The sequence below is a fragment of the Schistocerca americana genome, chromosome 4, assembly GCF_021461395.2.
Source record: "Schistocerca americana isolate TAMUIC-IGC-003095 chromosome 4, iqSchAmer2.1, whole genome shotgun sequence".
In the NCBI taxonomy this organism is placed as follows: domain Eukaryota; kingdom Metazoa; phylum Arthropoda; class Insecta; order Orthoptera; family Acrididae; genus Schistocerca; species Schistocerca americana.
The window spans coordinates 465,294,472-465,321,714 of record NC_060122.1 but is presented as its reverse complement, the minus strand read 5'-3'; the positions used below and the strand labels follow the sequence as shown (position 1 = coordinate 465,321,714).

Below are 27,243 nucleotides of genomic sequence, written 5' to 3'. Positions count from 1 at the left end.
TCCTGTGCTTCTTAAGCCGTGTGTTAATGCGTCTATTCGTAGTTCCAATGTACACTTTACCACGCTGCGTGTGATGTAGGACCTTTGTGTTGTACAAGTATTGACGCACCTTCCTTGTTGTTCGAAACGCAGTGTCAATGGTGTGTGTCCTTAGCACTATGCTGTTGCAACGTATGACTGTTTTTACGAATGGGAGCAAATTTTTCCCTTTAGTCGGTTCTTTTTCAGTAGACGCTGCTGACCTTTTACATCTACCTCCATTTACACTCCACAAGCCATCTTACGGTGTGTGGCTGAGGACACCTTTGGCATCAGTATCGTATTCCCCATTCTGTGTTCCATTCACGAATGGTGCGTTGGAAGAATGACTTCCGTATAAACTCTAGCGTCTCTGATTTTTTCGTCGTGGTCATTTTGCGAAACGTACGCAGGAGGAAGTAATATGTTGCCCAACTCTTCTTCGAATGTACACTCTCAGAATTCCGACATTAAACTTCTTCGAGATACTCAACGCAACTCTTGTAGCACCGACCACGGGGTCTGTTCAGTATCGCTGTAACGATCTGTCGCCTAATAAACGATACCGTGACAAAAAGTGCCGCTCTTTGGTGTATCTTCTCTGTCTCATCAGTTAAACATAAAAGATAAGGTTCCTACACTGATCAACAATACTGAAGAAAAGGTCGAATAAGTGCCTTGTAAGCAACTTCATGCTTCGAATGAATCTCTGCCTGACATCTGCTAAGCCTGCAATTTGTTTCACATGGTCATTCAACTGCCGGTCGCTCCGCGTACTTACGGTTTTTACTGTTTCCACTGATTTTTCAACTTAGCGTAACCGAACAGTCCTATTTACGCGCAATATGTGCCATTTATTTATGTTCACGGTCAACTGCCAGTGCTTGTACCAACTATACATCCTCTTCAGGCCGTCCGGAGTGGCCGTGCGGTTATAGGCGCTACAGTCTGGAACCGCGTGACCACTACGGTCGCAGGTTCGAATCCTGCCTCGGGCATGGATGTGTGTGATGTCCTTAGGTTAGTTAGGTTTAAGTAGTTCTAAGTTCTAGGGGACTGATGACCACAGTAGTTAAGTCCCATAGTGCTCAGAGCCAGCCATCCTCTTCAGGTGTTTCTTCATTTCTTTACTGTCTCCTGGCTTTGGAAATTTCCTTCAGACAACAGTGTCGTCTGCTAAAAGCCTCAAAGAACTTCCTACATTAAACTTCCTGGCAGATTAAAACTGTGTGCCGGACCGAGACTCGAACTCGGGTCCTTTGCCCTTCGCGGGCAAGTGCTCTACCAACTGACCTACCGAAGCACGACTCACGACCCGTCCTCACAGCTTTAATTTCGCCAGAACCTCGTTTCCTACCTTCCAAACTTCGCAGAAGCTCTCTTGCAAACAGTTCTCATCTGTCTCCGCTGCAGAGTGAAAATTTCAGTCTGGAAACATCCTCCAGGCTGTGGCTAAGCCATGTCTCGCATTATCCTTTCTTCCAGGAGTGCTAGTCCTGCAAGGTATGCAGGAGAGCTTCTGCGGAATTTGGAAGGTAGGAGACGAGGTACTGGCGCTATCAAAGCTGTGAGGACGGGTATGAGTCGTGCTTGGGTAGCTCAGTCGGTAGAGCACTTGCCCGCGAAAGGCAAAGGTTCCGAGTTCCAGTCTCGGTCCGGCACGCAGTTTTAATCTGCCAGGAAGTTTCATATCAGCGCAGACTCCGCTGTAGAGTGAAAATTTCATTCTGGAAATTTCCTACATTATCCGTTAGATCATATGTACGGGCTGTCCCTCCCACTTTTACAATTGTGTTTGAGCAGATATTTGCAAATTAGTTTTGTAGATAGAATCAGCCCAAACAAATAGTGTTCATCATGTCTTTCATGCGACGCTCATTGTCGACTGAAAGCATCAGTTTGTTTCCCGTTATAAACAAAATTATTTTGAAACAGGACGGTCGCAGGTTCGAATCCTGCCTCGGGCATGGATGTGTGTGATGTCCTTAGATTAGTTCGGTTTGAGTAGTTCTAAGTTCTCGGGGACTGATGACCTCAGAAGTTAAGTCCCATAGTGCTCAGAGCCATTTGAAGCATTTTTTTGAAACAGGAATTTTACGTCCTGTGCGACAAAGTAGTCAGAAATTAGTCTAATGTGATATTTGTTTCATTGATAAGTATTAACAGACACAATGAAACACACGAAGACTAACCAGTACTGCAGGAGTGACAGCTCCCCCCTAGCCTGCGATGACCGCTACCGCCTTGCAGCAGCCCTGTTCAGTCGCTCCTGGAGTTCTGGTATCGATAAAAAGAATATCGCACTAATTTAGGGCCACTCTACTAAAAGGGCATGTAAAATTCCGGTTTAAAAATGATTTTATTCGTTAATGGAAACAAACCGATGCTTTCCGTCGACAATGGCCATGGCATGAAAGACCTGATGAGCAGTATTTGTTTAGGTAGACTCAACCTACACACTGAAAAGTGGAAATTACAATTATCTGTTGAAACAGCAGAGAAAATGCGCCTGACCACTCTTAAGAGGGGCATCACATATACAGGGTATAACGGGTATAATGGCAGATATTTCTATTGCTGAATGAGTACAGTGTACTGACATCAGTACATCAGTATTTACGTCATTTATTATAACTATTACAAGTCATATGTGTAGTGTTGGCAGAAGAGCCAACACCGTGTTACTAGTGGAGGCCGAAATGCACGCGTTTTAGCTCACGCAGGCTGGCGTGAGGAGGGAAGGACTCTACTGACGTGAGGTCTGGAACATGACAAGGAATTAGAATTCAGAAAACGCACGTAATTAGTTTGATACTTAACTTTAATCCGTTAATGATAAACGTCGCTCTTGACGGTACACGATTCACAATATTATCTGTTCAGAAGACATAGTAACTGAATATGGCGCCTTGCTAGGTCGTAGCAAATGACGTAGCTGAAGGCTATGCTAAACTGTCGTCTCTGCAAATGAGAGCGTATGTAGTCAGTGAACCATAGCTAGCAAGGTCGGCAGTACAACTGGGGCGAGTGCTAGGGAGTCTCTCTAGACCTGCGGCGCTCGGTCTGCAATCACTGATAGTGGCGACACGCGGGTCCGACTTATACTAACGGACCGCGGCCGATTTAAAGGCTACCACCTAGCAAGTGTGGTGTCTGGCGGTGACACCACAATATGTTTTTGGTCTGTGTAGTACCTCCAAGTAAATGTGGCAAGAGGAACCCATTAATGCTTATTTTTCCCCTGGATAGCAGGTCAGGTGTTGAAATGTGGGCGCATGGACGCAAAATAGCCGGTCTGTACTGACAGGGGTAGTTCACTTATTGATGCTGCCACGACTGCACAGAAAACATCAGGCGGTAAATTACGTGACTTGTTTGCAGGAAAACTGTTCGGTACAGTGAAAAAAAAAGAACTTATGTTTGTACATATTAAGGTATGTAAAAATATCTGCGCTTATACCTGTTACACTCTGTATTGTAAACGGTAATGAGCCTATAAGACTCTCTTGGTGTACTCTAGAAGTTCCCGTTACATCTGTAAATTTCGCCCCGTTAAGAGTCTGCTACGGTCGCAGGTTCGAATCCTGCCTCGGGCATGGATGTGCGTGATGTCCTTAGGTTAGTTAGGTTTAAGTAGATCTAAGTTCTAGGGGACTGATGACCACAGCAGTTGAGTCCCATAGTGCTCAGAGCCATTTGAACCATTTGAACCCATTAAGAGTAATGTACTGAGCTCTGTGTGTTGGACAGTATTGAACCCCGTCACAGATCTGGTGCGACTCTCTGGTACACAGGAGAGATGTGGTGGTGTGTTGCAGTGTGGTTGCTGTCGGCGGTGCTGCTGCTGCCCTACCTGGCCCGCGCCAGCCACGCGTCGCTGCTGTTCGGCGGCGTGGGGCTGGCCTACTCGTGCCTGGTGCTGCCCATGGTCATCTCGGCCAGCTACAAGTACCCCGTCAGGCCGCTGCTCTCCGCGCTCTATGGTGAGTACTGGCCAATCACTACGCATGCGCAGACGTTCCCCACAACTAACGACGTGTGCGAGAACACCTACGGTGCTCCCTAGGTAGTCAATAATACACTGATGTGACAAAAGTCGTGGGATACCTCCTAATATCGTGTTGAACCTCTTTTTGTCCGTTGTAGTGCAGCAACGCGACGTGGCGTGGACTCAACAAGTCGTTGGAAGTCCCCTACAGAAATATTGAGCCACGCTGTCTCTATCAAATGACTAAATGACTCCGTCTTCAGGCCACAAGTGGCCCATCGGCACCATCCGACCGCCGTGTCATCCTCAGCTGTGGATGCGGATAGGAGGAGCGTGTGGTCAGCACACCGCTCTCCCGCTTGTTATGATGGTTTTCTGTGACCGGAGCCGCTACTATTCGGTCGAGTAGCTCCTCACTTGGCATCACAAGGCTGAGTGCACCCCGAAAAATGGCAACAGCGCATTGCGGCCCGGATGGTCACCCATCCAATTGCGGGTCCTACCCGACAGCGCTTAACTTCGGTGATCTGACGAGAACCGGTGTATCCACTGCGGCAAGGCCGTTGCACGCTGTCTCTATAACGGTCCATAACTGCAAGAGTGTTGCCAGTGCAGCATTTTGTGCATGAATTGACCTCTCATTTATGTCCCATACACATTCGATATGATTTATGTAGAGTGATCTGGGTGGCCAAATCATTCGCTCGTCCAAAATGTCTTTCAAACCAATTACGAATAATTGAGGTCCAGTAACATGGCGCATTGTCCTCCACAAAAATTCCACCCTTGTTTGAGAACATGAGGTCGATGAACGGCTGGTCTCCAAGTAGCCGAACATAGCCATTTCCAGTCAATGAACGGTTCCTTTTGACCAGAGCAGCCAGTCCATTCCATGTAAACGCAACCCACACCATTATGGAGCCCCCACCAGCTTGCATATTGCCTTGTTGACGATTCGGTCCCATGGCTTCGTGGGGTCTCTGCCACACTCTAACCCTACCATCAGCTTTTACCAACAGAAATTGGGACTCATCTGACCGGGCCGCGGTTTTCCAGTCGTCTACTGTCCAACCAACATGGCCACGAGCCCTGGAGAGGCGCTGTAAATGATGTCGCCCTACGCTAGGAAAGACCACTTGTTTCGGTCATCGGCTGCCATAGCCCATTAACGCCAATTTTCGCTGCACTGTCCTAACAGACACGTTCGTCCTACGTCCCATACTGATTTCTGCATTTATTTCACGTATTGTTGCTTCTCTTTTAACAGTGACACCTCTTCGCAGACGCTGCTGCTCTCGGTCGTTAAGTGATGGTCGCCGGCCTCTGTGTTGTCCGTGGTGCGAGGCAATGCCTGAAATTTGGTCTTCTAGGCACTCTCTTGGCACTGTGGATCTCTGAATACTGAATTCTCTAACGATTTCGGGAATGCAGTGTCCCATACGTCTAGCTGCAACTACCATTTCACGTTCAATATCTGATAATTCCCTTTGTGCAGCCATAATCATTCCGGAAATCTTTTCACATGAATCATCCGAGTACAAATGACAGCTTTGCCAATGCACTCCCCTTTTCTACCTCAAGTACGCGGTACTACCGCAATCGGTATATGTGCAGATTGCTATCCCATGGCTTTTATCACCTCAGTGTATTGCATAATAATACTGCGGTTGGGAATTATGGCGATAAAGATGCTGCTGTTGTAATAATTGCTCTACTTTGTTGCAAATAGAAAGAAAGGTGGATAAAAAACTGGTCAAGGAGCGTAAAAGGAGCAGTCACGAAAACGTGTTGAGAGAAGTGAGCTTGACCGAAAAAAAGAAGATTATCGTAACTCTCTGTATGTTAATGGTCCAACGTTTGATACATCACTGATTATCCGCATGACCAGCAAGCAGATAAACCACAGGAATGACATCGTCGATATTTTTGGCACAGTTCTAAGACAATTGCTTTATTACTCCGTGTAGCCACTGTAACCGAGTAAGGTACTGCAGCACTGGATACGAATACACCGATGTTACTCACCATACAGTACGTTCTCAGTGCATCCACAGTCACGACAAAACAGTGCAGTTAGTTCTGCAGCGTTAACAGACATCCAATACGGTAAGTTACGTATACGCAGTTGACTTGTAAACTGAAAATTCTAAATCAAAAGGGGTGTTGTGGCACCACTTTGTTCTGTCAGTGTGTAATAGCCCTATGATTTTAAACGCGATTGCAATAGTGTCATCGCAGTTGTCGTGTGATGCAGAACCTATCTGCAACATGTTTCTGAATTTTATTTATTTATTTATTTCTATCATTTTACTGATTGCATTCCCTGCCCAACTGGATAGGATGGGTGTCTTGGATCACGGCCCACTGTTTACCTCAGATAATTTCAGCCGGATCTCAGCGAGCTCGGTAAATATCCCAATTGGAAATACGTGACAAGATACTGGCAACTACTTATTTTACTTTACAAACAAGAGAACAGTCACCAAAACTTTCGTGTGAACTGAAAAATTGGAACTAGTTTAACCTGTTAGTGAAATAAAATTGTACCAGTCAAAAACATCAGAACGTAGGGTTTTGTGCATGTAGTTGTTCGTATGAATCAAATAATAAGGTCGATGGGGATGAGCATTGGCTTTGACCCGTGACGTAATGATGCTGTGGCGTGTCGTGCCATTCATTTGCCAACAGACGTAGAACAAAGCACTGACAATACTAATTTTTTTTTCTTTTTTTACTGCAAGTTGTGGCGATAGACTGATCTGTGGCGTACGATGAGGTCTGAGTGTGTTTGAAGGATGACAGGTTGTGAGTTGTCGAAGCAAATGTCATGCGAATGACTTTAATTCTTGTTATGGCGTATATTTTACGCACACTGGGTTTTCATGAATGGCTTATGTACGTCACACTGATGACGTCAAGGATAAATTTAGACGCATGTTGTTGGCTGGTTTACTATTTCATGCCGACGAAACACTCGGTATGTATTCAGTGTATATGGTTGCCAGTTAGTCCGTCTGATAGGTTTCTTTTTTTCCATTCCCTGGCTGAATAGCTAAGATATACTGTCTATCTGACAGTCGGCCGATTAAAGCCCTTACAAATTTTCCATCAAATCCCATAGAATAGACCTGCGTGTGTTCTCCACTGGAAATATTTGGGACAGGATTTCTATCTCCAGCATTTGTATCCCGAACATAGCGTCCTACACAGTGATATAACGTGTCTTTCAATTCGTGTTTATCCGTTAGTGCATGTAAGAGACTATAGTCGACTACGTGATCGAGACGCGTAGCGTTATGACACTTTACAGCTCCCACATTCATAATTCATCTATGAGACAAGTTATAATATCGTATTTTCACGACGAAAAGGAAATACTATTTTACCCTTCTCTTTTACATATCCAAACAGATGTATTCATTGCTTTTCACTTTAATTTTTACTGATCGCGAGAATACGTATTTTTAGTTTTGCAGGTAAAGTTGAGTGCAAAAACTATCACTGTTCAGATACAGAAATATAACGGAAGTAAATATTATTAATATTTCACCACGAAAATTTTAGCAGTTGACATCTCCACGCCTTCCACTACTGTGGAAACTGCAAGAAAACAACAGTCTAATCTCGCAGCAGAGTTTAATTCTATTACTTTCTATTTGGGTTCATTCTTGGCAATTAACAACACCAGTGTGTAATCTGGATAACTGCTTGCACCAACCGCAATAAAATATTTTCGGATATTTCTTCCAAAAATCATCGTCAGAAGCTTCTCTCAAACATTATTATTCCATTATGTCTGAGTTCTACGTTAAATGAAGATGTTAAATAGAACGTAGTGAACATACGTACAATGCAGTAAATATGAAATAAAAATATGAAGGAAGAATTCGGTAAAACATCATCATAATCTAAAAATGGAGTGGATTCGAATGGCAAGTGCAAAAATCTACCGTAAATTAACTTCACACCAAAGGTACTAATAGAAGAGAAAAAGTGATTAAAGCTGTGAACTAACAAAAGGGGATTTCATAAGATGCTAAACAAAGTTATGCCCTCCATAAACCATTCCTATCCGATGCTCGACTGAAAAACGAAAAAGAACTCATTTCAAGTTTTTCAAAATTACAACAAACAAAGAAAGAAAAATTAGGCAATTGATGAGCTTAAGTACGATTAGGTGTTAACGTCTCTTTCCAACGTCTCCATTGGACTCTGAGCACACTATTAGAGAAGTATTGGAGATATGGTAGACTTTTATCTGTTGAAGATAACTTGCAGCATTCGCGTATAGCTGTATAGCAAAAGCACAGGAAACGTAAACAGTGACGAGCTTGGATTATCTTATTGATCCCCTGATCGCTAAAGCGGGTCACTTCCTCACAACTATGAGAAAGCGTACCTCACAATCCTTTATAAGAGACCAATACGCAAATCACGCTCGGATTGACGTAAGGAAGGCAACGGCCTGCAACCTGCAATCCTACTATGCCAGAGACCAAAGGGTTGTGTCACCATTCTGACATCATCGAAGTATATGGCTGTAATGCATCGGAGGAACTGCCCAAAATGCCGTCCAGACTCTTGTCTTGCACTTGCAGAGGAGTCGAGCACCACTTGGTACTGCTTCTAAGTGAAGAATTAGAGATCGAAACTAAGTCTTCGATAACTCCTAAAGTCTGTTGTGATTCGTAATTTAGGACCGAACAACAAGAGTCGGAGTAGATCCGCCACGGAGAAGTGGTTCTCAAGAATGTAGCTGCCCAAGGCGGCACAGCAATCAGCTAACGAGCTAACATGCCTCTGTTGTCGTATCTGTTCTGATGCAGCAGCAGCAACGTACAAACAGCAGTCAGTGGCGCCGAGAAGTCTAACATGACGACGCATCTGTCATCCGGGGTCAACATTGCTGCATACAAAGTTGTCAACTGTGTTCTGCAAACTGGCAGTGAACTGCAAAGTAAAATGTACATTATGCAGTACCATCCAAGTAAGAGTTTTCGAGGTTTATTCATGGATATATCTTGGGAAGGAGGACTACATGCAAAAGGTACGTTTTATTTCGCTATATAGTTCGACATATTGTTCGTTTTCAAAACAATTTCTATTACTTCCAGTGCAGCTCCTCATCTTTCGAAACCACCAATAGCATTCTTACAACTGGCGCCCAGAGACTGTACGAAATTATTAAATTCCTTTATTGATTTAGCTCGGTCAGCTTGATTTCAACCTCTTATCAACTTATTTTTTAGGTCTCTAACTTTGCTTCCGTCGTTTTCACTGAGTGAGATGGCACATCGGTTAGCACACTGGACTCGCATTCGGAAAGACGACGGTTCAGACTCGCGTTGGCCATTCTGATTTACGCTTTCCGTGATTTCCCTACATCGCTTCAAGCAAGTGCCGAGATGGTTCCTTTCGAAGGGCACTGCCGATTTTCTCCCCCATCCTTCTATAACCAGATGGGACCGATTACCTCGCTGTTTGGTCCCCTCCCCCAAATCAACCAGCCATCGTTTTGCAATAGATGGCCGGCCGGCGTGGCCGAGCTGTTCTAGGCGTTTAGTCTGGAACCACGCGACTGATACAGTTGCAGACTCGAATCCTGCCTCGGGCATGAATGTGTGTGATGTCCTTAGGTTAGTTAGGTTTAAGTAGTTCTAAGTTCTAGGGGACTGATGACCTCAGATGTTAAGTCCCATAGTGCTCAGAGCCATTTGAACCATTTTTGCAATAGATGGCAGTTGCGGCAAATGGCGGGGAAGGTGGTAAATCGTGTCATACAATAACCTTAGGTACTTATAAACATAACAACATAAAAATATTAGTCGATTTGTGATTGCCTCATAAAGTTATTCTCGATTAAATATGCCAGTTCTCCCTTCTGACATCTGAACATTTTCGTTGTCCTAGGCCTACAGGAAACCTTTGCCCATAGAAATTCGCCTATTTCACTTGTAGATGCAATACCAAGTCACACGTGGCAAGATGACCCGTTTTACTCACTTCTCTGAGATGAGACAGGCCATTTCCTTGTCACTTCTCAGTAACAGGGAGTAAAAACAGCGTACTCTGAATAATTCATTCATTCTATTGGCTGTTGAGGTCCGTGGCTGTGGATTATTTTAAGAAATACAGCAACCAGCCCCTTTTTCATATATTGTTGTTTCTGCCAATACGCATATGCCAACTGAAGACGGGTGAATGCCCGAAAACGTATTGAAATCAATGAAAATACATAAATCAGTAGCTGGCTGTTGTATTTCTTAAAATAGAGCATATCAGTTACCACCGTACAATGAAAAACAAAAAGTGGCCATCCATTCTCTACTTGAAAGAACGATTTTCTTGCAATGAGTTAATGTACCTTCATGTCCAAACGTCTACATCTGGTTTCGTGGTGTGTTTCAAACATGATAAACATAAAGTGAGGCCAACAACAGTGTTACTGCAAAATCCTTCATTTCAGCATTTTTAAGCACTTTCACAGCTACATCCACACTTCACAAACGAGTGTGAACTCCATGGCACAACTAGGGCTTCTCATTCCGTCCGTGTATGGAGACCAGGGACGAAGACAGTTTAAATGCATGAATGGTGTAATTGGTTTAATATTGACTTCGGGATTCGTACGCGACTGATATAGTATGATCCTGGACGTAACTTAATAATGGTTCTCGAAAGTTTATGTGCAGGAATTGGCAAGTTAATTGGCATCTGTTTTCTGTCAGTTCCGACCTATAAGCAATTCCGTGATGCTCTCCACTGAGTCAAATAAACCTCTGATCATTCGTGCTGCCCATTTTTTACGTGCGTTCAATATCCGCTGTTAGTCTTATTTGGTATGGGTCTAAAGACTAGAGCATTATTGTACGATGGGTCGCATGTGTTTTTGAAACAATTTCCCTTGTAGACTTTCTGCATTTGTCTAGCATCATACCAATAAACTGCCAACTGCCTTACTTACGGCTGAATAAATGCAATCATTCCATTTTGATCCCTACTATTTGTTACTCTTTGCTCACACCAGAGCATGCAAGTCTGAAAAATTTGCATTACGAAAATAACTTTGCCTATCCTTGGTTATTTTTGGCAAACTACAAGTGAGACGTGCAATGTTTCTATATCATTTTATTACGAAAGGAGATGAACTATACGTCTGAGAATTAACACACCAACATTTGGCTATTCCGCACTGACACGCCAAAGCAAATGAAGGCGCTAACGTGTAGGTTAGACATAAATATTTTATAATTTCAAAGTAGACGATGTAACGAGCTGTGTTACGTACATTTCGTTATTTCATAATTTGAAAGTATACAGTTTTATCAATATTTGTTACATAATGTGAAGAATACTAAGGATATCAAATGCTATTCACCCTAATCACAATTACACTTAGTAAGATTGTTTTGCCATCTACTGAATAGTAGAAAGCTTATCGTGAAAGAATGTAGAACATTAAGTTTGTTCCGCTAACTTGGAACGAAGCTAAAACGATTTCAAAGGAAATGGCATAGACAAATTAAACACGCACACTTTTGAACGAAGGTGAGAATACGCCAATAAACATTAACTGGGACTGCATGTTTAACAACCGTGTATAAACAATGCTCGGGGGAACTTGTCTCTATCTTATACTAACTAGTTACATCATCATATCAACTTTTAGACGTATGTCGTATTTTTCGTGTCACCGTCCTGTATTAGTGATCCAAAACCGTAAATTAGTCAAAATTATCTTTAATTTTTTTAATTTACACTATGTAATTAATTGGTATAATATTTTAATAAAAACAGTATATTGTAAAATTTTTGTCGTTTCTTTCATCCCAGATGGACGTTGACACACCCTAAATGGCCGCGGTTGGTCAGACGACACAGTATCAGATATTTTTCTTCGTATCACGAGAGACGACGTTCCATTTGTTCCCGTAACCAATATGGTGACCTCAAACATCGGATTTGCTCACATGAAAAAGGTCAGTCAGAAAGTCGTGACTTCTGGTGTCAACGGTCCAAATAACTTCTTGCTGCTAGCAAGTAGCGCTCATGCGTGACGGAGTTTCTTTCAGGCGAATGACCGTAATCTGTCCAGAAAGCCCTACGGGAAACACGGCTAGCGCAGGGTCACCAGTATCCCAGCATGGTCGCAGCATAACCGCGAGATGAACTAAAATTAACAGTTCCGTGAATCGTGCAGCGCGCCACAATGGATCTGTCACGGGAAAATTGTTGCCTTCCTCGTTGCGTCTTATTAGCAGTAATCGCAGTGTTCTAGACCGTAAAACGTCGGAATGTTGGATCTCTGTAAGTACGATTACCTGGCTTCCGAATAGGTATTGCGCCCTTTAAGATCCAATCCCAAAAGAAAGAAAGAAACAACTTTCAAATGAATGCACTTTTTCCCAGCATAATTGCAACCAGTCCTCCCTCCAGTATAGAGTCTCTAGACCCTTCCAGTATTCAACCCGAATGCTTTCGTTTTTTGTCACTTCTGGATCCAAATCCTTTATCTAGGAAATAGTACTAGGAGCCTACAAACGCCTTACAGTAGCAAGACCACACGTATCACCATGTCATTATTCTTAACCGTTTTCATTCTTCCTCAAAGTATTTTTAATTATTTTGATGAACAGATGTAGGGCAGTGTATTAAGGGAAATGCAAATGACAGATATATGGTAAAAAGAATTAAACTGTGGTCATAATCTTGGTTTTCTCGTAGAGTATGCTATGTCCTGTATTAAGACAATAATCTGCTGCAGCAGATTTTACCACTTGGCCCAGGCGTGTTCATCAATGGTGTTTACCGCAACAGAATTGCACCGTGGAAAGTTTCTGGCCGTTATATGATATTCCACAGAGATACGGAAACTCATATAAACCTTGTTTCCTAAATAATTTATTAGTCATAACGACCTGAGGTGGGGGAAGTGGGATGGAGATTTGTTGGAGTGTACATTGTGCTGAAATTACATCTGAATGTGAGAGTATCTGACATCGACACAATGAGTGCATTCGGCTACAATATGCTCGAAAATAGCTAGTGAGTGACATATAGATTTCAATAATATGAGCACGATACGAGAGATAGAATGTTATTGTTCGAGATACGGCACGTTATAGTGTCTCGGCTCGTTACTGCCAAATACCAGACCAGCTAGTAATGCGACAGAGGAGTTCCCAATTGGCAAAGGATCGGAGTCGGCTATTGCCAATGCCTTACAACCAAGGAAAGCGTCCCGAAAAACTTGTCCCGAAATAGGTTATTGTAACTGTTTTTAATTTGATGGTAAAATCTTCTGAATCGTTACCGTGCGTCATATCTCTCCTTAAACGTCTTCAATAATCGACGTTGCGATCCATCCACTGAAGGATCGAAACTGTCTCTGTGATCAGGTACTCCTGGCGCGATGCTGAGCTCCTGCCGTGCCATCCTCTGCCAGTGGTGACACTGAATGTGTCATGAAGGGGCAAGTGGTCGACACATAGCTCTCTCAAAATATGATAGTTACTTAGTCAGTTAGAGGTTTCATAGATAATTTGAACGACATTTTATCGAAACGATGTGGAACGAGTCATTTTACAGGATATATATATACATGATTAGTTTAGGGCCATCTAAAAGTTTCTAAATGGCACAGTGACCTAAATTTAACTTTATTGAACATATTATTTTTCAGTTCCAAGCATGCAACTACTAGTTTTGTACAGGTTACCACTTTTTAAATAAAAATTCGATTGTGGACTAGAAGTACTGTAGTTAATCAGGCGAAATGATTTTAGGTTAGCCGGCCGGTGTGGCCGTGCGGTTAAAGGCGCTTCAGTGTGGAACCGCATGACCGCTACGGTCGCAGGTTCGAATCCTGCCTCGGGCATGGATGTGTGTGATGTCCTTAGGTTAGTTAGGTTTAAGTAGTTCTAAGTTCTAGGGGACTGATGACCACAGATGTTAAGTCCCATAGTGCTCAGAGCCATTTGAATCATTTTTTTGATTTTAGGTTAGATTTAAAACTTGCTTTACTATCTGTGAGACTTTCACGTTATTGCGGAAATGACAAAAAAATTCTGTTGGATTCCTTTCTGAACCACTGACATTATTGAATGTAAAAATGCAAAATATGTTAGGCGATTGATTCGCTTGTTTCCTAAACCAGCTTTTATACGAAGACTAAAAATAGCTGAACTAAATTGTTTGAGCAGTTCAGTAAGATGTTTCTTCCAGGTCAAGTTTCCGCATGTACACCCGCAAATTTGGAACTTTCGCCGTTTTTTACAGACTCTGGAAACGTTATGCCTCGTTCAAGTAGCTCTTTAAACGGCCCTACATGTCTTAGTGCTCTGTGTACCAGTCTCCCATAACGAAATATCCTCTGACAGCACTGAGAATCGAACCCGCAGCCTCCACATGACAGAAATGCTGACTGCTTAACTACAGAGCTGGACTTATACCACTGTTATTAGGCGTCTATAGATGTAGTTTCGCTTAAGAAGTGAGCGGCAGGTACCTAGGGAAGTGGACTGATGACCAAAGGTCAACAGCACACCACGATCTGCTGGAATGCAGCAGCGACATGTCTCTTTGACAGCGCGGGGGGGGGGGGGGGGGGAGGGGGGGTGCATGGCCATGAACCAGCAGCGCCGCGGCAGACATCTGCTTCAGATTCTTCCGCTGTGCCTCCCCAGTAGCATATCCTGACTTCTGTCCACCACCTCTCGATGCAACAGCTCACTTCGTGTAACTTCGTACTAACGGTAAATAGCGGTTGAAAGAAACAGATCGCAGACGTCACGCAGTTAGCTTGGACCTCGGTCAACATAACCTCATTCAAACACTAGTCTATTTGTGTCTGCATCACTTGTTATTTATTGAAAATGTCAGTTTACGAGCCTAATTCCCGTCATTTCCGGGAGGTGTTACTGTTTTGTTTCAATATGAAGAAAGCAGCGGCTGAGTGTCATCGAATGCTCTCAAGTACGAATGGTAAGGATGCTGTTAGTGAAAGAACGTGTCGTGAGTGGTTTCAACGCTGATTTTAACGTCGTAGACCTGCATAGTGGTGCATCTTTTCGAAGATGCGGAATTGGAGACATTGCTGAGTGAAGACTAGTGTAACTCACGAAAAATTGGCGCGATTAGTGTGAGTGACACAGAAAGCCATTTCAAAAGGTCTCAAGGCTGTGGGCATGATTCAGAAAGTAGGAACTTGGGTCCCGTGTGAGGAGAAACCAAGAGACGCTGAACGGCGTTTGTGTGTTTGTGAACAGTTGCTTCAGAGACAAAAATTGGATGGATTTGTGCATCGCATGGTGACCGGGGACGAAAAATGGTTTCATTACGATTACCCTAAACGCAAAAAATCATGGGGATATCCTGGCCATGATTCCATGTCGAGGACTAAACGGAATATTCACGGCTCCAAGATCATGCTCTGCATTTGGTGGGACCAGCTCGGCGTCGTGTACTATGACGTGTTAAAACCAAGTGAAACAATCACAGGTGCTCGTTATCGAACGCAATTAATATGTCTGAGCAGAGCATTAAAAGACAATCGGCAGCATTACAGCGAGAGGCACGATAAAGTGTTTTTGCAGCACGACACCTCTCGACCCCACGTTGCAAAAGAGGTTAAAACGTACTTAGAAACGTTAAAATGGGAAGTCCTATATTCTCCAGACATTGCTCCCTCTGACTATCAGCCTGCCGGGGTGGCCGAGCGGTTCTAGGCGCTACAGTTTGGAACCGCGTGACCGCTACGGTCGCAGGTTCGAATCCTGCCTCGGGCATGGATGTGTGTGATGTCCTTAGGTTAGTTAGGTTTAAGTAGTTCTAAGTTCTAGGGGACTGATGACCTCGGAAGTTAAGTCCCATAGTGCTCAGAGCCTTTTTTTTTTTTTTTTTTTTACTGTCACCTGTTTAGATCAATGGCACATGGCCTGGCTGACCAACACTTCCGATCTCCTTAAGAAGTCACAAATTAGATCGATTCCTGGGTCGCTTCAAAAGATGAACAACTTTTTCGACGCGGGATTCGTACACTGCCCGAAAGATGGGAGAAAGTAGTGGCCAGGGATGGAAAATACTTTGAATGATACATGTGTAACTAATTTGTTTCATTAAAGCCTCAAAAGTTGGGAAGAAAACCTGTTACGTACTGTCTGTAATGTTGCAAAGACAATTGTTTATAATGTTTTTAGTGTGACTGAAAAAACAATAATTATAAAAATATAGATCTTGACTGAAATTTTATTTTAACATTTGTGATTCAATTACTTATGTTTTTGAAATACGTGGTCTTTATTGTGAAAAACGCTGACGTGATACAACAAAATGAAAGAACTTTTCAGAATCAGCATTGCAAATTGGTTTTAGGAGACCTATTATTGAAATAATATGACAAAAATTTTAAGAGTTGTGTAAGTGTTGAGGAAAAGCTGTAAACTGAGTTGTATTTATTTTGCCGTCGGGTCTGGTGGTCTAGTGGTAGCCGGCACTGTAGCTCAGCGTGTTCGGTCGGAGGAATAGGGGCCCTCTGAAGTAAAAAAAAAAACCTGAGTTAATGGATCAACGATTAACTTGAACAAGCGTCATGGCACATCCGCCACGAACAAATACAACGACCAATAACGAACAAAATGAGATTAAAAAAGTGGTAATGTACGTGCCCGGAGACCGTAAGATTGCAGTATCGAATCCCAATAAGCGTCTAAAGGTTCATGATCGGGAATTAGAAAGAAAAATATTAATGCCCCGATGAGGATTTCATTAGATACAGAGCAAGGGTTCGGAAAGCTCAAGGATATAGAGGGAAGTCGGCCTTATTCTTTTCAAAGCCGAAATTCCGGTGCAGTCGAATCTCGTTTATCCGGCCTTATCCAGGTCGGGTTTTCTTTCTCCCTTTTAGTACAGTTAGTGCAGTATTTTATACTCTGCACGTAATAGCTGCAACAATCTACGGCGAGAATCATTAAATTTAAATTCGATCAACCGCTCTACACAGATCTTCGCCAGATGTCAGTGACCAAATTGACACTGAGGTGCACTGTACTGTACTGCTCCGTTTGTTAAGAGTGTAGACTGACATCACGGAGAAAGAAGCTTTTAATGGCCTTCGTCAAAAGGTTAGATGCGGTGTACAGAATTGATAAAAAAATTTTTTTTGGCTAACATTGCTGTTGAATCCGGTGTTGGCACTCCAGCAGTGTCAGGCTGGAACAACAACATGCCAGGACGCTCAGACATTGTGTTAATGGCGTAAATGACTGACTGCGAAAAGACAGTGACGCTGGTAGTAGTATTTCCGATGATGAAATTAACGCTGTTTGTTCGTCTACAGACAGTGGCGGTAGTGATGATGGATTGATTATCTGACGAAATTGGTGGTCAATCCAACGACGTTATGATACTCACAGGGGCAACAAAGTGGATTTATTTGGAACGTCAGGAGGGAACTGCTTCAGCCGAATTATGGCTGGTGAAAAACCCAGGTGTTCATGCTGTACATAAACTATCTACGAATCTGTCTCAAGGGAAACCTACTGAGTATTTCAATGTATACAAATAACTTTTTTCTCTATATCTGATTTACATTTGTGTGAAAATAATGTAAATTTTTATCTTTATGTGAAGAAATATGTGTGTTTATAGCACTGGATCCATGTCAACCAATTTTCTTTAAAGTTCCAGATTTTCCGGATTTCCAGTTATGCGAGTAACCAACAGTCCCACCTAGTCCGGATAGAAAGAGCTCCACTGCGCTTGCCTTAAAGTGGTTAGCAGACTGACAGGAAATCTGAATTGTGGCGCTAGAGCGGAGATTTTAACTTCTTTCCGCCAGAAAATGAGTAATTTGCCTCAATCGCCGGGCGATCTCGGATTGGACTTTAATTGTTAAACTTTGAAAAACACTATTTTTCCTTAATGTTAACATCATTAAATACGAAGAATGTTGTTGTTGTTGTTGTGGTCTTCAATCTAGAGACTGGTTTGCTGAAGCTCTCCATACTACTCTATCCTGTACAAGCTTCTTCATCTCCCAGTACCTACTGCAACCTACATCCTTCTGAATCTGCTTAGAATTTCGACACGTATGTCGTTTCGCTGAATCAGTCAACTCAGCAACAGTTGCATATCTGGAAATGAAATAGAGCTAGCTGAGGGAATGCGGTAGTGACACATATCATGTGAATGCAAGCATATTATATGTATGCTGTTGTAGCATCAAGAGAAGGTAAAACAAAATCTCCATTTCGTACCCTGTGAACAACTGGATGGTAAGGGGTGTAAATACTTTTTTCGTTAGTTTCCAGACATTTTTGATGCTTTCTATGTTTTACTAATCTCTTCATCTAAAGGTGGAAATTACACAGAATTTCTTCCTTTATTTGTTAGGTATATTCCATTATTTGTCTTCTCCTACAGTTTTTGCCGTCTACGACTCCGTCTAGCATTATGTAAGTTATTTCCTGGTGTCTAAACACATTTCCTATCATCCTTTGCCTTCTGCTAAATAGTGTTTTCACATATTCCTTTCCTCGCCGACTTCGCAGAGAACTTTCTCATATTTTATTTTATCAGTTCACTTAATCTTCCTCTTTTATCACAATTCAACCACTTCTCTTTTTCTGCTATTTCCCACATCCCATTGTCCACTTACACGCAATGTTACACTCTAGACGCAAATTCTCAGAAATTTGTTCCTCAAATCGAGGTCTACGTTTGATACTGGTTGACTTCTTTTAGCGAGGAATGCTTAATGCTTCCTATATCCTCCTTGCTTCGTTCGGCATGCATTACTTTCATTACAGCGTAGCAGAACCGCTACACTTCGTCTGTTACGGTGTCCCCAATTTTGATTTCAAGTTTATTGTTCATTTCATTTCTGCTTCTCCTGATTACTTCCATCTTTCTTTCATTTATTCTCACAAGGGGAAGGCTTCATACCGGGACAACCCATTCGCGTCATATTTGGCAGGTCGCTTACGAACACTCTGAAATGAAAAGCTGAGGTATTGTGGGTCAACGCCCTTCTGTTTTGAATAAACCACATCTAAATTTCATGACGGGTAGTAGACTCAAAATTGATAGGATTGATAGATAACTGATAGTTGAGCAGTTTTCATTATCATATGTAAGGAACGCAAACGGGTATTTTCCTAGAAACCGAGGAAAGAACTGTTACGACTGATACCTGCGTCGCCATAAGGTGAACGCTATTTAAGAAAAGCACCACTAGTATAGTGACAAAGGTATCTGGCTTGGGAGCAAAGGAACTGTGTTTGCTTCTCAGATGCGTTTTGCAGTTTTTTCACTATCGGAGTTGGTAGGAATAAGAGGTTTAATAACGTAATAAATAAGAAATAGTAACATGGTAGGTAAATAAATTTCTCAATCGATTTCGATTAGTAAAGAGTTAAAATTTTAAGCCTCTTTGTATGAAAACAATTCTGAGCGACTACAGACAGCGAGGCGCGGTACACAGCCTTATTGAGAGGTTTCAAAACTGCATGTGCTTTTGGAAACCCAGCGGGAATTGCACAACGGCATCGATGCAACAAATTTTCATAGCACAATTCGTGATCAGCTTTCAGCGCCGATTTTTCAGGTGGTGTTATCATACGCATGGAAAGCATCAAAATTAATTCCAGAAGAGAAATATTTTTAAACATAAATCAAGTCTATTTTCCGCCAAATCTTCGGAAGAAACGGTGTATTTGCGCGCGAAGATTGCATTTATTAGATGTTTTTGGTGCCGCGAGTATATTTACCTCGAATGTTCATATGACAAGTAACGTCCAGGTTGATTTTCGAAAGAAAGTGAGGGCATACAACAGAGTTAATAAAAGAGCAATCGTAAAGCAACCAGGATCAAAATTTTAATTCTGTCCTAATCCTCGTCGTTTGAAAAATTTATTTGCATACCTTGTTATTATTAAACTTCCTATTCCTACCAATTCAGAATACAAATAAAGAATCTTCAGAATGCATCTCGGAATCGAACATAGGTCCTCTACTCCACAGCCAGTTGCCTTGGTCGCTACACCAGCGGTACTTCCCTTGAACAACGTTTACCTTATGGGTACATAAGCAGCAGTTGTATCAGTTTCTTTCTTTAATTTCTACGAAAATACGCGTTTGTGGGCCTCACATACAACGACGAAAAATGCGCAGTTTTCGGTTATGTATCGATCGTGTCAATTTTTAATCTAATGTGCGTCATGAACTTTAGGGGTGGTTTTCTCAAGATCGGGGGAGGGGGAAGGTGTTGACCCAAAATATTTTCGTCATTCATTTTAGATTTTACAGAAGCTGCTTACCAAATATTAACCAAATCAGATGGCTGGAACTGCGGCCTTCTCCTTGTCAGTACAGATTCTCCGCTCCATAGACCATTCATCCTTCTCAACAGGTTCAGTAAATATTCCTCACTTTCATAGACGATAGCAATATCAGGGAATCTTATCACTGACATCCTCTCAAACTGAATTTTAATCCTACTTCTCAACATTCCTTTCCATTCTGTCAGGGAAAAAAATAGTTGAGGAGAAGGACTGCATCCTGGCCTTATACCCTTTTTATTACAAACACATCTCTCTTGTTCTGCAAGATAACAGTAACATCGTTTCCAGTGGGCTACTGAACCCTAGAAAAAGAGACCATGGCCATCTCTTGCTTGTAGAGGGTATCCATATCTTGAGTCAGTAGCTGTATCTTCAGTAAAGAAGACAGAGTGGATAACTTACTGACTTTATGGAAACAAGCAAGTACTAACTCGATATAGGCGTCATACTGTTGGTATCAGAGATTGTCTTGTGAAAAAATACAAATTTGCTTACAAGGAGTGGAACTGTGCCTCTCACAAACGTTCGTTTAGTTGCTCTAGCTTCCTCTGGATAAGAACCTACACTTAAATACATTTAGGAGCAACGCAATAAGAATCACATGTGCTGCAGCTTGTAGAAGCCCTTTGGCCATGATAACAGCAGTGATGCGGTAAGGTCTGTACAAGCCACCGAAACCGTTTGGATGGCAGCCTGGTTAATGGTAGCTCAGCCTCTGCCCAGAATTCACAGGGATCGCTTGGAGCTGGTTCTAAAGTGTGAATTACTGTCCCACAAGGTTTCAATAGATCAGAAGTCGGAAGATTTGGCTGACCTCAAACACTCTCTCGTCTGTGGCGTCTTCCTCAAAACATTTTACACAATTTGAGAACAACAGGGCCTCTCTGATCAACAAGCCAAAGGGTCGTACAGTGTCTTCACGCACCCACTGCCAGTGAGAGACGTATCAAAGGGATTATTTAATCCCACGGAAACAATACCTACATTTGCCTGAACGGCGACGTGTTGGCAAGTGGATACAGCCCCTCATGTCGTTTTGACGTAATAGTTGTCTGCCATCGGCGTGAACCGCATTTTTCGTGACTCATCAGTTAAGGACGCGTTATTACATTACGGAATCGTTCAGTAGCAGTGTTTTTGATCACGAACTATGAGTCCTGTGATATGAGCTTTGAGCTGGGGGACCACATGTGATGAGGTGGGACTGGTATCCAACATCAGTTAGATGATTATTGACGATATGGTTGTTCAATGGTCGTTCTTGTTTAGGATTGAATTAGCAAGTGATTTTCTGCACTGTGACACGCCTATCCGTTGCTACAATGCTCAATGGTTAACGGAGACGCTTATCATTAACGCTTTGTTGCCCTCAGCACTTCGCTTGACAGCGGCGATATTAACCGATTCGAGGTATTCAGCTCCATCGCTTGAGGGGCAGTACGTAGAAAGCACAGTATATACTTGATCATATAACTACAATGTCCTATGCATTAGGTACCCAGGACATAACCCGAAGAAAATACACTATCTGACCAAAAGTTTCCGAACATCAATTAGTGGACATTAATGCAGAGTGTGTCCACAATACAAATTTGCTTACAAGGAGTGGAACTGTGCCTCTCACAAACGTTCGTTTAGTTGCTCTAGCTTCCTCTGGATAAGAACCTACACTTAAATACATTTAGGAGCAACGCAATAAGAATCACATGTGCTGCAGCTTGTAGAAGCCCTTTGGCCATGATAACAGCAGTGATGCGGTAAGGTCTGTACAAGCCACCGAAACCGTTTGGATGGCAGCCTGGTTAATGGTAGCTCAGCCTCTGCCCAGAATTCACAGGGATCGCTTGGAGCTGGTTCTAAAGTGTGAATTACTGTCCCACAAGGTTTCAATAGATCAGAAGTCGGAAGATTTGGCTGACCTCAAACACTCTCTCGTCTGTGGCGTCTTCCTCAAAACATTTTACACAATTTGAGAACAACAGGGCCTCTCTGATCAACAAGCCAAAGGGTCGTACAGTGTCTTCACGCACCCACTGCCAGTGAGAGACGTATCAAAGGGATTATTTAATCCCACGGAAACAATACCTACATTTGCCTGAACGGCGACGTGTTGGCAAGTGGATACAGCCCCTCATGTCGTTTTGACGTAATAGTTGTCTGCCATCGGCGTGAACCGCATTTTTCGTGACTCATCAGTTAAGGACGCGTTATTACATTACGGAATCGTTCAGTAGCAGTGTTTTTGATCACGAACTATGAGTCCTGTGATATGAGCTTTGAGCTGGGGGACCACATGTGATGAGGTGGGACTGGTATCCAACATCAGTTAGATGATTATTGACGATATGGTTGTTCAATGGTCGTTCTTGTTTAGGATTGAATTAGCAAGTGATTTTCTGCACTGTGACACGCCTATCCGTTGCTACAATGCTCAATGGTTAACGGAGACGCTTATCATTAACGCTTTGTTGCCCTCAGCACTTCGCTTGACAGCGGCGATATTAACCGATTCGAGGTATTCAGCTCCATCGCTTGAGGGGCAGTACGTAGAAAGCACAGTATATACTTGATCATATAACTACAATGTCCTATGCATTAGGTACCCAGGACATAACCCGAAGAAAATACACTATCTGACCAAAAGTTTCCGAACATCAATTAGTGGACATTAATGCAGAGTGTGTCCACCCTTTGTCTCCATGGCGGCTTGAACTCTACTGAGAACCGCTTTCAGTGAGGTTTCTGAATGTCTGCGGAGGAATGGCAGCCCATTCTTCTTAAAGAGCCGGAACCAAAGAAGGTAATGATGATGGAAGCTGTTGTCTGGAACGAAGTTCTAACTGATCCCAATGATGTACCACTGGGCTGAAGTCTGTACTTTGGGCAGACGATTCCTTTACGGGTGCGCTGCTGCTACGGTCGCAGGTTCGAATCCTGCCTCGGGCATGGATGTGTTGATGTCCTTAGGTTACTTAGATTTAAGTAGTTCTAATTTCTAGGGGAGTGATGACCTCAGATGTTAAGTCCCATAGAGCTTAGAGCCATTTTCCTTTACGGGAATGTTACTATCCACAAATCATTGCCTCACAGATGCTTCAAAACCGGCTCTGAGCACTATGGGACTTAACATCTGTGGTCATCAGTCCCCTAGAACTTAGAACCATTTAAACCTAACTAACCTAAGGACATCACACACATCCATGCCCGGGGCAGGATTCGAACCTGCGACCGTAGCGGTCACGCGGTTCCAGACTGAAGCGCCTAGAACCGCACGGCCACACCGCCCGGCCTCACAGATGCTGCTTTATGACAGGGTGGATTATCGTGCTGATACAATCAACGTCTCCGAGTTCGTACCCTTCTACATTTAGCGTTTCCGTAAGGATGATTAAGGGAACCACAGCCTAACCACGAAAAACACGCACTTCTCGTAGCACCACCTCCTCAGTACTCCATTGTTGGCACTATACATGAGGTGTACCGTTCTACAGGCATTCGCCAAACCCAAACCCTTCCATAGGATTACCATGCGATACAATGTGATTCACTCATCTACATCTACATTTACGTCTACGTAGATACTCCGCAAGCCACGGTATGGTGCGTGGTGGAGGGTACACTGTACCATTACTTGTCATTTTCCCTCCTGTTCCACTCGCAAATAGAGCGAGGAAAAAATGACTGTCTGTACGCCTCCGCATGAGCCCTAATTTCTTGTATCTTATCTACTTGGTACTTACGCGGGATGTATGTTGGCGGGAACAGAATCACTTGGCAGTCAGCTTCAAATGCCGGTTGACTAAATTTTCTCAATAATGTGCCGCGAAAAGAACGCCGCCTTCCCTTCAGGGATGTCCATTTGGGTTCCCGAAGCATCTCCGTAACACATAAGTTTTGATCGAACCTACCGGTAACAAATCTAGCAGCTCTCCTCTAACTTTCTTCAATGTATTCTTTCAATCCGACCTCGTACGGATTTCGAACACTCGAGCAGTGCTCAAGAATAGGTCGCACCAGCGTCCTAAATGCAGTCCCCTTTACACTCTATCCCAAAATTCTCCCAGTAACCCGAAGTCGACCAGTCGCCTTCCCGGCCACAGTTGTTACATGCTCGTTCCACCTCATATTGCTTTCCAACGTTACGCCCAGATATTTAAACGACTTGACTGTGTCAAGATGGATACTAGTAACACAGTACCCGAACATGATAGCTGCCAATCATCAGATCAACTGGAGATCTTGTCTAAGTCGTCTTGTATCTTCCTACAGTCACTCAACTTCGACATCTTACCGGACTCCACGGCGTCATCAGCAAGCAACCGCAGGCTGCTCCCCACCCTGTCCTCCAAATCATTTATGCACATAGAGATTACTCTAAATCATTTTCCAGTGTTCCACTGTCCAGTGACGTTTCTCCTTACTCCTCAAGCATCGCTTGGCAATGAATACATGAATGTATAGCTTATGTGAAGATGATCGACCAATGTATTACATTCCTTTTAGCTCCCTATGCACAGTCATTGTGTTAACAAGACTGCTGGTGGATATTTGAAACTCACGAGTGATTACTTCCACTGATTACATGCGGCTTTTTACAGCCACCCTCCTCAATGCTAGACGGTTCCTTTCCGTGAATACATGAGGTCTGCATGGTCTTGGTTTAGCTATGGTTGTTCCTTCGCGTTTCCATTTCACAGACAGGTCACCAACAAACGTCTTGGGCAGGTTAAGAAGAGCTGAAATGGATTTGTTACTCAGGTGACATCCAAAGACCACACTCGAAGTCACTGAGTCTACCTGACCGACCCATTCTGCTGCTTCTGTGGCCGAGCGGTTCTAGGCGCTACAGTCTGGAACCGACGAATCCCGCCTCGGGCATGGATGTGTGTGATGACCTTAGGTTAGTTGGGTTTAAGTAGTTCTAAGTTCTAGGGGACTGATGACCACAGAAGTTAAGTTCCATAGTGTTCAGAGCCAGAGCTTGCTGCTTCTACTCCTCTACTGACAACGCAATACTCCCCGCTTGCTATTATACTGGCCTCTCGTCACATCGGGTGGTTAATTCCGCATTACAGCGGGCCGTCAGTATATCTTTCATCAGACAGCGTATCCGCTATCGTGCGTCTGTTAACTGCTGTCAGCCAGTACCAGTTCTGACGACATTCCAATCGCCTGACGTGTTATCAGTAGAAGAGATGAAGGGCACTGACTAAATTGTTGCGCTGATTACTGTCGTGCTTGGAGAGGCAAAGTGCATGGCCGGAAATAGAAAGGTCGTTGGATCGAGTCCCACTCGTAACTCAATGTGTTCGTCTGCCTTTACCCTAGCCTACAGGTATGTCAGGAAAGACACGTGGTTCAGATTCTATGTTAAACGATACATCCTCTTTCCCCGGTTGGGTAACTGAAATAGGTTAGGGGCACAAAAGTCGCCGAAGTAGAGTCCAGTTGAAAGACTTGCACCAACCGGCCAAAAATCACTCTTGATGGACTCCAGCCAATCATTCCACACGATTTTTTTTTTGTGTTGATTACTGAGAATGAATGCAGCGTGGAACATTCCTCATTGTTTTCTTGAGAGTGTATTAATAGATTAGTTTTGCCATTTCCATCATCCAGCCTACTTTGAAGAGTCGTGTGTGTAACTGTATGTTTTGGATGACATTGATGAGTGCTTGCACAGTCTTGGATAATATTCTGTTGATACTGAATGTTAAACGAAGAAAGAGTAAGCATATATATACAAGCAAATAGATCAATAAAATTCTTGTCAGATCGAAACTGCTGGTCTCAGCGAGACTCGAAGTCGAGATCTTTGTCTTTCGCGGGAAAGTGCTCTTCTGGTGGAGGTAAAACTGCGAGGTCGGCTCATGAGTCGTGCTTGGGTATCTTAGTTGGCAGAGCACTTGCCCACGAAAGGCGAATGTCCCGAGTTCGAGTCTCGATCCGGCACACAGTTGTAATCTGCCAGGATGTTACGTAGCAGTGCACACTACGCTGCAGAGTGAATAATTCATTCTGGAAATATCTCTCAGACTGTGGCTAAGTGATGTCTCCGCGATATGCTTTCTTCCAGGAGTGCTAGTCTGGTAAGTTTAGCAGAAGAGCTTTTGCGACGTTTGGAAGGTAGGAGAAGTACTGAAGGAAGTAAAGCCGTGAGGACGGGTCCTGAGTCGTGTTTGGGTAGCTCAGACAGTAGAGCACTTGCCCGCGAAAGGCAAAGTTCCGTCTTCGAGTATCATTCCGGCACACAGTTTTGATCTGCCAGGAAGTTTCATATCAGCGCACAGTGCATTGAAGAGTGAATAATTCATTCTGGAAACAGATTTTTTTCTCTTGAACAGCATCTTAGGTGTTAGCCAATTTTAATGCCTCTATTCGACGGATTGATGATCATCAGTAGTCCTCATGCACTCACTCCACGAGACATTGCGATATGACCGGAGATCGAATCCAGGACTTTAGTGTGCTGTCTACTTCCAGGAATAGCCCTGTCCTTCCATTACTATCCAAATACTGGTGTTGACCTTTACTTGCACTATCCGGATTCCAACCGGCAGCCTTAAGCCTTGGAGCTACTCTTTTATTGTGCATGATAATCCTTAATTAGGGACAGACTACGTTACTATATACAAATAATTTTTATTATGGAAAACAGTGTCTGTAGAAACTGATGATTTAAAGATGCGAATGTCATGTGAATAGTAATTATTGCATCGTGTGGAAATTAAACAGCTGACACTGATTTAAGAAATTATATGAACGAATCATCATCATCATCATCATCATTTAAGACTGATTATGCCTTTCAGCGTTCAGTCTGGAGCATAGCCCCCTTATAAAATTCCTCCATGATCCCCTATTCAGTGCTAACATTGGTGCCTCTTCTGATGTTAT

The 27,243-nt window shown here is 43.1% G+C and overlaps 2 protein-coding genes across 6 annotated transcripts in view; one reads left to right on the top strand and one right to left on the bottom strand.

Moving 5' to 3' along the window:
- Window positions 1-27,243, top strand: part of LOC124612990 (E3 ubiquitin protein ligase RIN2-like) — a 229,453-nt gene that overhangs the window by 30,442 nt on the left and 171,768 nt on the right. For both annotated transcript variants that reach the window (XM_047141534.1, XM_047141535.1), the window contains exon 3: window positions 3,837-4,001. In XM_047141534.1, the coding sequence (XP_046997490.1) occupies window positions 3,837-4,001 (165 nt within the window). The remainder of the gene's footprint in view (window positions 1-3,836; window positions 4,002-27,243) is intronic.
- LOC124612994 (neuroparsin-A) overlaps window positions 1-27,243 on the bottom strand; it is a 153,787-nt gene that overhangs the window by 106,371 nt on the left and 20,173 nt on the right. The window lies entirely within an intron of this gene.